Below are 14579 nucleotides of genomic sequence, written 5' to 3'. Positions count from 1 at the left end.
CTGCCAGAATGATGGGGCTGAGGGATACCCCAGAAGCAGGTATATAAATCAATAGTGTCTAAGGACCAAACTACTGTCCAATCTCCACCACTTCTCTCTTACAGAACACAGACTATAAAGGGTGTCCTGACAGCGAGACATTACATTTTATGATTTAAGGCACAATAAATGAAAGCAGCAGAAAAAAGGAATGGAGACTCTTCTCAGATTATAACACTACTCTCCTTTAATGGGTGTTACAATAATGTAAAATAAGAAAAATAAAACAGTCAGTTAGACAGACTGTCCATAAGATTAAGGTGCATGTGGAGGTTGCCACATACATGCACCAGTAAATCAGGTGATGACCTCTGATGCTGCTGGCCTGTGTGTGTCAGTGTGAGCCTTGTTAACCTCGTCCGGGCAGATTATTGAAGTAAGAACTCCGAGGACTTGCTGCACTGTGTCAGTTAACTGTGGTTTGCCACCAAAGTGGTAAGTGTTAAATAACACACCGGGAATTGTAAGATCGGCAACGATGCTGCCCGAATGACTAATATTTTTTAAAATAAAATTCATGCCAGTTCAACAAATAATTTTAAGCATAAATCCCAACATTTTATACATCGCGCCTTAATTTCCATGTGAAAATCGGAGCATATGCTTTAACAATGTGTGTAACTTAACTAGCTAATCAGCACTGTTAATTAGAAGTTAACAAGCAATTATCAGCACTAATTGGCATTAAGATTTACATGCACAACTCGCTAAGTGTATTTTGCAACATGGTGCGCATAAATTCTAAGTTGCATTGTTGAAAAGGAGGCATGGCCATGGGCAGGGTGTGGGCGTTTCTAAAATCTATGTGCATTGTTATAGGCGTCGGGAATTTGGTGATGCACTTAATTTAGGTGTTAGGATTTACGACAAGTAAAACATAGCATAAATGGCTGCAACTAAATTTAGTCTCGTGGAAAGGTGCACGGTGTAATTCTATATACCACATGGAAATTTAAGCCAATTCTATAAAATTTAGGCATATTAGAGAGAGTACGCCTAGGCGTATTTTTTTCCATGCAGCATTTTCAGGCACCATATAGAATTTAGCCCAAAACGTGTGCATAGATTTGGACCCTATAAGATGAGGATAAATTCTAATTTCTAGATTTAGTATATCCCAGCTTATAATGTGGAAAATGTCAAAAAAAGAAATATTTACACTAACAAAGTCCAAACCTCATTGCTGCATTTCAAAAATGTTTACAGAGAAAGAGCTTTTCCACCCACCATGACAAGATAATGCATGTATTATGGAGTTCAATCTATGCATGATGAAGTAACATCAGGCCACAGTTTAGACCTGTGTGAAACATCAGCATAGGTTTCATATCAATTTGATTTTCTCATAAAACAAATAATTCTAAGACAGAATCAAAAGCCTGTGACATTAAAGTCTATCGATTCCAATCTGAAGAACAGTTTAACAGTACCTGAAATGTTTTTGAAAATTCTGTGAAAAGGTTTAATCATGAAGTGTCAGTTAAGGCACATGTACTATTCCAAAGATTTATTAAAGCCTAAGGATTTGCTCAAACCGAGATACAATAAAAATCTTATAGCAGTCTGTTCACCAAGGCCTACTAGGACAGGATGGGCTGGTCACTTTGCTGCAGTCGAGTTCTACTCTTCTTCTCCTTTGGTGAAAACATTTCCTTGGATTTGTAGATTGAACTTCTTATTGAGAAGTAGTATATTGGTAATCAACTTCTTCATACGTACTTGGGTGCCTCAGACAATATGCATAGTGGTGGAAAGAAAAACCTGGCCTCTTTAAAACTTTTGGTCCAAGACTCTCGAGAGCATAGAAAAGCCATACTAAATACAGCTTCTAATGATTTAATGTTTGCTATAGCTGAAACTGAAATTGTGAGATGACTTAAAAAGTCAAATGACTAATTTAAACCAGGTCTGTACGTATAACTAAACCTTTTCACAAATAATGCCTCAATTATAAAATATAATTATAAAAACAAGGACAAATTTCTCAGCTTTGGTTTTGATAGAAACTTTTACACTGGAAAATTGGGCTAGAGAGGTTTACAACATATTAATAAAGTAAACAGATAAGCTGAAGGAAGGGCAAGCTGAAAATCATCCTGCAAAGCGCAATTGCCTCAAACGGAAATTCAGCACTGATCCTACAATCTGAGAATATACACATATTCTGAAACCATCTCTCAAACTACTATTAATCGCAAAAATTGATGAACACCTTGTTCATTAACTGTATCAATCAAATCAAGCACATGATACATACTTGGAAGAAAAAAAAACATCTTTATTATAATTTCCATTTGTTAAAGCCATAGTTTGAAGTCAACTATAACTGTAACACTGAAACTACAAATACAAAACACCACAGTCTTATTAATCAATGACTATGCCTAAAATATATCTATGTTTAAAAAGTGGAGTTCTGTTAAATGACTACTAACTAGTAGTTCTGATAACTGAAGTTATCCATGCTTCTTCACATTAAGTACATTAATGCATGGAAACTATTGATTGTGGGAAAACAGACACGATTAAGTTCAAAAGTGATAAAATATTTTCATATTCAGGCTTATACATGTTGATTACACTGGAGGATCAGTGCGGATTTTCTAACTACAAATATAAACAAAAATCTTTAAAGGGTTTAGGAAAATGCATATCAAAAAAGTAGTATACTGTAGGTCCCATGTACATATACATCTAAAATGAAGCATTAGCATTATTGAAAGAATGAGATATTAATCACTCTTATCTTTTAAGACTTTTTATTCAGTATTTTAAAATCAATACCTAATTGTTACATAAGTCCTTTAAGAAAAATGTTCCATAAATTAATTGGTTTCAAGAAAATGAAATCAAGAGGTTCCTATCAGAACTATGGTATGCACGGCTATATAAAATATATCCACCCCAAACCAATATTACACTAAAAAAAAAACTGTTGTTAAAGTTGTGCCGTTTATGTTGGCTTTATATGTTAATGTTTTATAGAAGTGTTTTAGTGGTTATTTTAGAAATCTAGTTACCAAAATTACTTTTATGAAAATTTAGACTTGCAAGAAAAATTATTTTCATCCAGAGTAAGTTTAATAGAATACAATGGGACATCTATTAAGTATAAAAGACACTAGAAACATAAAAAAAAAAGTTAAAAAAAGCTTGAGAAGGAGCCACTTTTATACCAGATGAAATCATCCCATTTTGTAGCATTTTATAAATGGGGGGGTGTAGAAATATTCCAATTGAAATGTTATAAATGGGGCACCAATTTGAAGAGAGTTCAACACTTTTCTGTTGTTGGGCAAAGGCCAATATTTATGGCACACAGACGGACCTACAGTAACAGTGAGTTTAGCAGAATGCTGCCTCTAAAGCACAGAAGGTTTAAATTAGTGTTCCATGCAGTTTTACTTAACTCACCCGACAGAGATGTAAAACCATTCTCTAGGAGCGGAGATGCATGCACAAAAGTAAGAACATGATTGCAAGTAACAGCTTTCACAAAATAAATATAACCTTGAATAAGCTTTCAAATTAACTCAGATAAAAGTGTATTATCTTGTTCTCACCTCTCGTTTGGCAAGCAGTACATTTGGGACTATGTGTGGAAGACAGCGTCCCAGCATCAGCATGACTCCCTTCTCACTGTCAGCAATACGAGACACCTGCAATTTGAAAGGATGTTTATTCAGATGAAGCAGCAGAATGTATGCTTTTTTTTTCAGTAACACTGCACTTCAGATAGGACCAAAGCATCTCACCAGGAAACTGTCAAAGATATAAAATACACTGGCTAACACATTCTTTTAAAAATATCATATTCAGGTCACATGACAGTCAGCTCTGAGGTCCTTTAACTAACCTGTGGTAAAAATAGCAAGGGTCTTTTCCCTAATTTTCTATTTCTTTCAATCAATGGCCATGCATTAATGTTTAAGAGAATAAACAGGCAGTTGATCTACAACATCCAGCACAGAGATATTAAAAAAAAAAAAAAAACAGATTGCAAATAAAAATGCAAAATAGCCACATTTATTCACCACTAAAGTAATAATAGATAAATAATTAAAAGCCTAACAAGACCATGTTTCACCCTCTCAAGGGCTGCTTCAGGGGCTTGTAATAGAATTCTCAATAAATATATAAAGAAACAAAATTAGTATAACTCATAAGACCAAAAGTAAAGTATTAACCATCCATAAACTGATATGCCTCATGACAGCAACCTTAACAGAAATGCATAAGAATACATACCCCAGAGGTGGTTTAGAAATAAATATCCTCTTAATATATGGTATCATCCACTTTGGCAGTCTTGAGAAAAAAGTTTATTAGAAACATCATAAATTACATACCTTCTCTCCCATAAAGCAGCAGCAGCTGTGATCAATCTACCATTGCTCTTTCAGAACTGGCTAAACCCTATGAACAGTGATCTTTTTGATCTTATGTCTTGCACGGAGTGATTTTTAAAAAAAGTATTGCAGTGGACAAGAACTTTGCAGGAAGAAGATCTTTGGTTCTGCACAATCTCTACCTAAGCTAAGTAGCTGTTATACAATATTCCTTTTTTTTGAACATCAGTTTTTGGATATTGTCTATTAATTAAATATTGTGATGAGGTAGGATGTGCTATGATGTAAATGCAGTGTCCCTGCAAAGCTTGGACTTTTAGTCCACAGCAATACAAAAAAAAAAAACTGAGCACAACAAATAAATATTTATATAATTTTATTGAGCTTTTTACAAAAAGCAATTATTTATACAACATGAGTAAATGAGAATATTTCTAATATTTTAAAGCTTTGATAAGGGTTTCTGTTATAGTTCACTAATTTTGAAATTTGAAACCGATTCTTGTTGGTTACCTAGAATTGTGTTTGGTATTTAAACAGAGGCTGCCAGGAAGTCAGAGGTCTGAATTATACAAAACTTTCTTTAAAACTAAATTACAACTTTGGGCAATATTTTCATAAAATCAAACCTCTATATTTACAAAAATCAAAGCCTCTTGCTGGATCTGAGATTTTTAAATCCCATTTTCTAAGAGTTAAAGAAGTTTGATATTTTCGACACTATAGCTTATACTTTTGCTTTAGGCCATATTTTCCCTATTCTTGATATTTTCTGACAATAAGCAGGTAATAAGGTGATTTTATAAAGTAGTTTCCTTGTATAAAGTTTTTTACAGGAGACTTTTTATAAACTTGCCCGGCAGTTAACATGCATAAAAAGTAGATGTTGCAAAAGATCACCTGTACTTTCACATGGACAGGTAAAAATGCATTTTGCATTCCCAGCACATCTTCAGAGTACCGTATATACTCAAATATAAACCCATCTGAATATAAACCGAGATAAATGTTAACTCAAATATAAACCAAGGGTTTATACTCAAGCAGTGGTTGGGAGTGGGGATAGTGCTGGGCAGACTTATACGGTCTGTGCCAGAGCTGGTGGTGGGAGGCGGGGCTGGTGGTTGGGAGGTGGGGATAGAGCTGGGCAGACTTATACGGTCTGTGCCAGAGCCGGTGGTGGGAGGCGGGGCGGGTGGTTGGGGGGCGGGGATAGTGCTGGGCAGACTTATACGGTCTGTGCCCTGAAAAAGACAGGTACAAATCAAGGTAAGGTATACACAAAAAATGGCACATGTGAGTTTATCTTGTTGGGCAAACTGGATGGCTTTTTCTGCCGTCATCTACTATGTTACTATTGTTATTAAGCAAGAAGCTTTTATGGGAAGGAAGGTATGTAATTTATGATGTTTCTAATAAACCTTTTTCTCAAGAGTGCCAAAGTGGATAATATTATATACTAGTAAAAAAGGCCCGTTTCGGAAACAAATGAAACGGGCGCTAGCCAGGTTTTCCTCGTAGTGTGTATGTTAGAGTGAGTGTGTGTGTGTGTGAGAGAGAGAGTGACTGTGCGATTGTGAGAGAGAGACTGAGTGCTTGTGTGTCTGTGAGTGAGTGTGTGTGTTTCAGAATCGGTGTGTACGAGTGCGTATGTTGGACACAGTGAGTGAGAGAGACAGAGTTTTCCGAGAGCTACAGTATGTTTGACAGAGTGAGAGTCTGGTTTTCCCCTCCCCCCCCCCAATCCTACTTTTGCCTTTTGTTGGCCCCCCTCCGTTTCGTCCGTCTTTCCCCCTCTCCTGCCTTCCCCACCTCTACTGAGTGTGAGCCCCTCCCCTCTCGCAGGGCCCCCCACCCCCACCTCTCTGGTGTGAGGAGCCCTTCCCCACCTGCTTTTCCCTCTGTTAAGCGGTTCTGTCTTCCTTCCCTAATGTGCTCCTCCTCCATGCCAGCATACCCTCCCAGCCTGAGTTGACCCTGTTGCTGTGAGGTTAGGTTTCGTGTGTTGATGTCAGTTACCGAGGGTGGCTCCGGGATCTCGGTGCAAGTTCTGTATGTGTGACGCTCTCTGTACCGGCCCGCCATCATAACTTAACGAGGGGGGCTCGGGGATCTCCGTCCAAGTTGTGTATGTGCGATGCTGTTTGTACCGCCCCGCCGTCGACGTAATCGCATGTTGACGTGAGGGCGGAGCTACACATCCCGGCCCACAAACAAAAAAAACTCGCCGCCGCCTCCCTCAAGCGGAGTGAAGTTCCTCTTTTTTTTTCTTTGTTTATCCGACGGATTGACGCGAGGGCGGGGCGAGTGAGCGATGCGATTGTGTGTGTCATTGCCCTGCCCTCGACATCACATGGTGATGCGAGGGCGGGGCAGACACTTATGTGATCTACACAACTTCAATTTAGAATGTTGGAAATTTCTGAGGCTTCATTAGAACGTTGGAGGTGCGTTTTATATAGAGAGATTAACTAGTAAAAAAGGCCTGTTTCTGTCAGAAATGAACAGGGCGCTAAAGGTTTTCCTCGGAGTGTATGTTTGAGAGTGTGTGTGAGAGATGGAGTGTGTGTGTCAGAGAGAGAATGAGAGAGAGACAGAGTGTGTGTGTGTTTGTGTGAGAGAGAGAGTGTGTGTGACAGAGTGTCTGTGTGAGACTGTGTGTGTGTGACAAAGAGATAGAGTGTGATAGAGAAGTGTGTCAGAGAGAGTGTATGTGAGAGAGAGTGAGTGTGTGCCCCCACCCCCCCTCTCTCTCAGGACCCCCTCCCCCCTTTATGGTCTCAGGAAACCCCCCCCACCTCCTCCCTCTCCCCTGCGCCCCCTCCAGCCACCCATGTCCAGCGACCCTCCTCTCCTCCTGCCGCCACCCATGTCCAGTGACCCTCCTTTCCCCCTGCCCCCCCTGCAACCACCCATGTCCAACAACCCTGCTCTCTCACCTGCCTCCCCTCCAGCCACCCAGGTTGTGTAGTGAATTCTTCGGGGCAGGCAGGAAAGATCCCCGGTCCTGCCTGCCCGCTGCTGGCGCTGACCCTCCCCCGCTGCTGGATCGCTGTTCAAAATGGCCGCAGACACTTACAATGGTGGACTCGTGAGACTTCTGCTGTAGTCTTGGAGGCCGCCCTTTTAAGTGTTGGCGGCCATTTTGAACAGTGATCCGGCAGCGGGGGAGGGTCAGGGTCAGCACCGGGCAGGCAGGACCGGGGATCTTTCCTGTCTGCCCCAAAGAATTCGCTACACAACCTGGGTGGCTGTAGGGGAGGCAGGTGAGGGGGCAGGGGGAGAGGAGGGTCGCTGACATGGGTGGCTGCAGGGGGGGTAGGGCAGAGAGGAGGGTCGCTGGACATGGATCAGCTGTGAGGCATTGAATGTTTTTTTTTTCTTTTTTCACGGGTTCTGAAGTTCACAACATAATTGCAACGGTGACGTCAGCCTGACTAAGGAGCCTAGCTCAGCAACTCCGAAGGAGCCACAGACACAGGCATCAAGATTAGAACGTTGGAGGTGAGAATTATTATATAGAATTGAATATTTAGATCTAAACCAAGCATTGTTTGTTTCCAGTTATTTAAAACCAGTAGGGGGATATATTATCATGCATTTCTAATTAAGGTTGCTGTCATGTGGCATGTGCGTTTATGGATGGTTAATGTGTTTATATGTCTTTATATTTTGTATAGACAGATATGGACTCTGTGTCAGAACAATGTGTTTTAAGCCTGTAAAGTGTATTGGGTATTTTTCCTGAATTATATTTCTCTAAAAATAAAAAATGTTGTCTATCAAAATGTGCTCAGTTGAAAAGTTATTACAAATTATATTAAACATATTTAATATTTATCTACTCTTGTGTGTTCTGTTTGTGCAAATAAAAATATATCTATATACGTATATCTATACCTATTCTTTATGTTTCATTTCTCGCATTAGACATCAAACAAAATGTAACAACCATCATAACCGAGTTAAAAATACATAGTTATACAGTGTTATTACACACAAATAAACCTACTACTGTTAGGGAAGAGGGTATTAAAGAATGAGAGAGGGACAACTGCATAGCTGCTGTCCCTGTTTCTCCCCACCAGTCTCAGAGCCCTCACCCTGTCCCAAGCAGTTAGTTGCTTAGCAACAGCAAGAAAGAACTTTCCGACCTGCAGCCTATTCATTTAATGGATGGAGGTATTGCTCCCCCTCCCCTGAGTGCCCCCATGAACCAAATCGCTTCAAACTACACAATAACCTCGGCAATGGTGGGTAGAGTCTGCATGCCAGGTTTGGTGGGCATAGGACTTTGGGGACCGGAGGAGTGCAGATACGGACAAACAAACACAGGCATCTGCTTTATAGATATAGATGATACTTTTGCCAAAGTGGCTTTATGTTTTTCAGACGGCTCTTCAGCAGGCTTTTGATTGTATGCCTCAAGCATATTTATGGAAGGGGGAAAAAGATTTGGTAATAAGATGCTTGTACAAAGAAGAAAGGGGGGAGGTCTGGCATTACCCAATCTTGACCTATATAATAAGGCTTGACCGCTCTGCAATATAAGAGACTAGTTATGTTCTATAATCCATCATATTTCCCTGGAATGTGATGGTCAACTAGTACATCCTTTGCAGACCAATTATACACTGCATGTTAGGGGGCCGTGTTTGATTAAAGAGGTTTAATGCCATACTTCGATTAGTCTTCGTCATACTGTATGATGATGGCCTTGTAAAGTTAAAAAAAAAAAAAAAAAACAACCAAAACGGATATTCCTTGACATATGACAGTATGATTGCCAATTGTCAGTAAAGCGGATTTCCCTGTAGGCATGACTAGTAGATCCATTCAAGATTGTGAGGAAAGGGGCATAACACTGGTGAAACATCTAGTGGACGGGTCCTGACCTATCCTAATCTTAAAACGTGATATCGCATTTGGAGAGTGATTTTTCTTATTTACAAATTAAGCATTACATTTGAATGCTACCAGTGGCACAGGTTTTCCAGATACCCATAATGAATATTCATGAGAAAGATTTGAAGCAATCAACAATATAAAGTGAAGGTAGCAGAAGCGAAGAGATGTTATTATAATTGAGTTGGTGGCTGCAATATGTTTGATAGCAAGAAATTGTTTTCACTTGTAAAAAGTATAACCTCTAATACTCTTACTGAGAAAACTTGTAATGAGAGACCTTCTGTCCAAAACTTGGTAAATTTCTTTCAAACAAGGTTGCTCAGATTCTTATAGAGATGATGCAGGCTAATCCTGTAGATGATATTGTTGTTTTTTTTTGTTTTTTTTTCATCAGGATCATGTCATGAGTCAGGTAGTCTGGTTTATCAAGTCTGGGATAAGTTTTCAATTATTTCTTATGATGAAATTAAGTCCTTCTTATTGAAATGTTCATATTCTCACTGCTTTCTTGACCAATGTCCTGTTTCACTGATGTCTTCTATTCCAGTAGTGCCCAAACCTGGTCCTGGAGGTACCCCAGCCAGTCAAGTTTTCAGGATATCCACAATTAATATTCGTGAGAAAGATTTGCATGCAGTGGAGGCCTCTAGGACCAGGTTTAGGAGCCAGTTATATAGTGGCTCACAACTAGAATTAATGATCTATTACAATCTGGTACTCTTCCGCTAGACATGGGCCTATATTGAAGGAACCTGGATTAGATTTGACTTCTTCATCTAACTACCGCTCAGTAGCTAGAATTCCTATATTTACCAAAGTGATGAATTTTATATTAGCAGACAATTTACCTGTTATTTGGATAGATTTTCTGGTTTACGTCACAAGTTGGATTCAGAGCTGTACATAGTACAGAGACATTGTTGCTCGTCTTAACCACATACATTAAGGAAAAACTATGTAATTCAAGTTATTCTTCAGTTTGACATATCAGCCGCGTTTGATGTGGTAGATCATGTCTTGCTGTTGAAATATCTAGCACTGCATATAAATGGTTTCATGAATTTTTAACTAATCAGAGTTATTCTGTAAAACAGAATAAACAATTATCAGGTTTTCAGGATGTGGGGTCCCTCAGGGATCCCTGCTCTCTCCGGTTGTCTAACTTTTTTGTACCATCTTTTAGCAGGATAGAGTTGGGCTTAGGGGAATTGTTGCTATCCTATGCTGACAATATTATGTTGCTATTGCCAATCCCAGCCTTACACCATGATTTGTTAAACTCTGTCAAGACGGGGATTATGCAATACAAGATTGGGCATTAGGTAATAAACTGAAGCTGAACCACAAAATAACTAAGGTACTGTGGGCTGTGAAACTCAGGGTATTGAAATACTTACCTCTTTCATTTTGTCTACTGATAAAGTTCTGAAGGTGGAAACAGAATCAAGAGTATTAAGGGTGTTTTTCGATTCCTCTTTAGCTTATGGATCACATATTAATCAACTCTGGCGGACAAATGTTTTTAAAATGAGGAAGTTACGTTTAGTTAGGTCTTTTTTTTTTACCAGCATGCTTATGTTTTGCTAGATCAAAAGCTTATACTGCCTCATTTGGATTATTGCAATGTCCTTTCTGTTTACTTTCCAAAAATCTTAAAAATTGCAGCTGATATAGAACACTGCTGTAAGATCAAATTTTAAACTCAGTATCTCACCATACGTTGAGAAATTACATTAGCTCCGTGTTAATGAGAGAATTACATTTAAAGCAGTTTGATTCATTTGTCAAATTCTATATGGGTTCACTTGAGAAACGCACTTCACTTTTTATTGGATGTTCTCTGTATCAACAAGATCAATTGATCTTATGCCCACCTTTTTATAAAAATGCCAGGGTTTTGAAAATAGTAAACGCTATATTCTTAGTTTTGGGAGTATTGGTGTGGAATTCTCTTCCTTCTTATATTAGGACTGAATATACCTATGCTGTCTTCAGGAAGAAGTTGTAAACTTTTCTATTTCCTAAAAATGACAATGATTAGTAGGTGTTTTATTGTTGTTGCTATGACTGTAATTTGAATTAATTTTGTATTTTAGCTACTCTGAACACCGCATTCAACCCAAAGCCGGGATACTAGTGGTCAACAAGCTAGTATTTGATTTGAAGATCTTTTTGTCAGGTGGTGGAGGCTTTATATACTAACCCATGGGCGCAGTTATATGCTAATAGCATTCTGTCAGATCCTTTTCTTATTGGTAGAGGCACGAGGCAGAGCTGTCCTTTGTCCCTGTTGTTTTTTTTGTCTTGTCCCTTTGATCTCTTAATTTGCGAGATTCATGACAAAACAGAAATCTGGGGAGTGCACATAGGTGGTCATGTTTTTAAATCTGCAGCTTTTGCGAACGACCTCCTTGTTCTTATTATTGAGCCTTAGCCCTCCCTTCCCATTTTAATGGAAAGCCTCCGCGAGTACAGGGACTTTTCAGGTTTTCAGCTCAATCTATTCAAATCAGAGACCTCGGCCAGCTAGGCCTCCCTGCGCAGAGAGTGGGATTCCTCTTTTCCTTTGCAGTGGGCCACTGGGTCATTCAAATATTTAGATGTTCAATTATCTGTGGATACAGCGTCAATCTATAGGATTAATATAGATAGATTATCGTTGGACACCAAGTCCAAGTTGGAGAAATAGTGTTCTCTTCCTTTATATCTGCTGGGTCATATTAATTTATATAAAATAGTAATTTTTTTCACACTGGCTATACACCATGCAATCCTTGCCACTTCACCTCCTGCATGGGGACGTCTGGGCACTTGTAATGGAAAAGTTTGTGCTTGATATTGAGTTCTGCCTAAGTATTGTTATCATATTTAATGTTTCCTAGAAAGTACATAATGAAGTAATGATATCATAGCACTAAAGACCCGTCTCTTCAAGATAGCCTACCCTAACGATCCAACCTAACCAAAATTTGCCCATATGATTCTTATTGACAATAGTTATATTCTGACCATGTTCCCCACTATCCCTTTTGCTACCCCATATCCATTCCTTTCCATCTTTCTATGCCTACCTCCCAACGATCATTTCCTTCTGAACCTAATTCCTTCTATGTTTAACTTACTTTCTGTTATCCCCATTAGTTTTGCGTTTACCACAAACTGTATATTCTTCTTACGACTTTGTAATTATTTATATTGTTGCTATGTAAGTCGCATTGAGCCTGCCATGTGTGGGAAAGCACAGGGTACAAATGTAATAAATAAATATAGTTTGAAAGTTCATAATGAAGTACAGTGCACTCCATTTAAGTGCACATCGGATAAGCACGTACTCTAACTGCATGCCGTACTTCGGTTCCATTTTTGGCGCCATCAATTTCTATGGGGACAAACTTCGGTTTAGCACACCACCGATAAGTGCAAGATTCACTTGTATGCATGGTTTAAGACCACTCCTCTGCAGAAAAGACTCCGCATAAGCGTGCGAACGGAATATGGAAGCCAATTGGTGCGTGACAACAGAGATTTCAAATTTACCGCCCCTTTAACTGCCACAGGCAGAATAAGCGAAAGAATGCTGCTAGAGTGTCCAATGGGGTCGTCGCGCAACTGTAAGACTTTAACACTGGCTGAACGAATACAAGTTCTTAAAAAATTAGAAAACAAACAAAGTCAAGCATCTATTGCTAAAGAATATGGTGTCAATCCCAGTCAAATTTCACATGTCTTGAAGCAGAAAGACCAGCTTCCGGAACACTGGCAAAACAATACAAATCCACAACGGAAACGAAAACGGGCAGGAAAAGCTGAGGAGATAGAAGATGCTCTTCTTCGGTGGTTTTCTCGAGTCAGGAGCACACAGGTTCCTGTCAGTGGTCCATTGCTTATGAAGAAAGCTAACCAGCTAGCTAAAAGTCTTGGACTAACTGAATTCAAAGCCACTGTTGGATTGTTGGAAAGATGGAAGGAGAGGAACAACATAAAATTCAAGAAACAGCATGGTGAGAAACAAGACGCTGATGACTTTGGTGCTGAAAATTGGATTGTTTCAGTTCTTCCTACCATCTTGAACGAGTTTGCACCTCGTGACATTTTCAATGCTGATGAAAATGGTCTCTACTGGCGAGCGATTCCTGATGGAACACTTGCATTCAAACATGCCGCCGAAACAACTGGAGGTAAAACGTCGAAGGACCGACTGACGATCCTCCTTTGCTGCAATATGGATGGGAGTGAGAAGTTGGAACCTCTCGTCATTGGAAAGAGCAAACAGCCCCGTTGCTTAAGAAAGTTAAGCGACTTCCTGTGTCATACGAGGCTAACACAAATTCATGGATGACTGAGGAAATTTGGAAGCAGTGGCTAAAGAAGTTAGACACTAGAATGTGGGCACAAAAGCATCATTTTGCTGCTTTGTGATAATTATGCTGCACACAGGGATGATGTCAGGCTGTCTAACGTCAAGGTGGTCTTCCTGCCACCAAACACTACCTCTCTGATCCAACCTATGGATCAGGGCATAATAGCCAATCTCAAACAACATTATCGGGCTCTTGTGCTACGTCGTCTGATGAGCGTTATGGATGACCAGACTGGCAAGGATAAACTTGCTGTTAAACTGGCTCGTAATCTATCACTGTTGGATTCTCTACATATGCAGAGTCTCTCCCCTGCAGAGGGGCACCCTGACTTTTCATTTTGACAAGGCGGAGCGGTATCTCCAGATTGCTGTCTTGCCGGTTTCCATATTTGATTATTAGACTGTGGATTGGAAGAACAGTGAGACACTGATGCCGAAGTTGAGCCTGATTTTGTGGTAGAAACAGTTGAATGAACAGAGTTAGATGGCATCGAAGAAGAGTGATGATGTCGACGGGCTGAACTTTGATGGTGCTGAAAGCGGCAGGATAATCTTCTAAACGTGGAATGTCTGAAATGACAGCGCCTGCCTGAAGAATGAGATGAACTTGCTCGACGTCGACAGAAGGTGGAGCAACTTGCAGTGGAGATAAACTCAGCCCAGTCTGAGAGAGAGAAACATGTGGTTGTTCAGCGCCACCATGTTGTGGTGCCGATGTCGGTTCCTGGATGATCTCGGCGCCGAGAAGTTCATGTGCCAGTGAAAAAGCTGAAAACTGATCCCCAGGTACTGTTGTAAGGGGGAGAGCAGGCGGTGAAGAAACCTGATTCCCGGCCTTAAAAGCCAGGGGGAGAGCAGGTACTGTTGAATGCTGTTGAAGAGTCGAAGCAGTCAGCAGCATTGAGGAGGTTTGCTTATGTGAA

The 14579-nt window shown here is 39.9% G+C and overlaps 1 protein-coding gene across 2 annotated transcripts in view; it reads right to left on the bottom strand.

Annotated features, from left to right (window-relative positions):
* Positions 1-14579, bottom strand: part of RELCH (RAB11 binding and LisH domain, coiled-coil and HEAT repeat containing) — a 447561-nt gene that overhangs the window by 308651 nt on the left and 124331 nt on the right. For both annotated transcript variants that reach the window (XM_030203226.1, XM_030203234.1), the window contains exon 10: positions 3603-3698. In XM_030203226.1, coding sequence (XP_030059086.1) covers positions 3603-3698 — 96 coding nt within the window. The remainder of the gene's footprint in view (positions 1-3602; positions 3699-14579) is intronic.

This window comes from Microcaecilia unicolor, chromosome 1, assembly GCF_901765095.1.
Source record: "Microcaecilia unicolor chromosome 1, aMicUni1.1, whole genome shotgun sequence".
Classification (NCBI taxonomy): Eukaryota; Metazoa; Chordata; class Amphibia; order Gymnophiona; family Siphonopidae; genus Microcaecilia; species Microcaecilia unicolor.
Note: the sequence above shows the minus strand (reverse complement) of the source record. Positions and strands in the feature narration are given on the sequence as shown.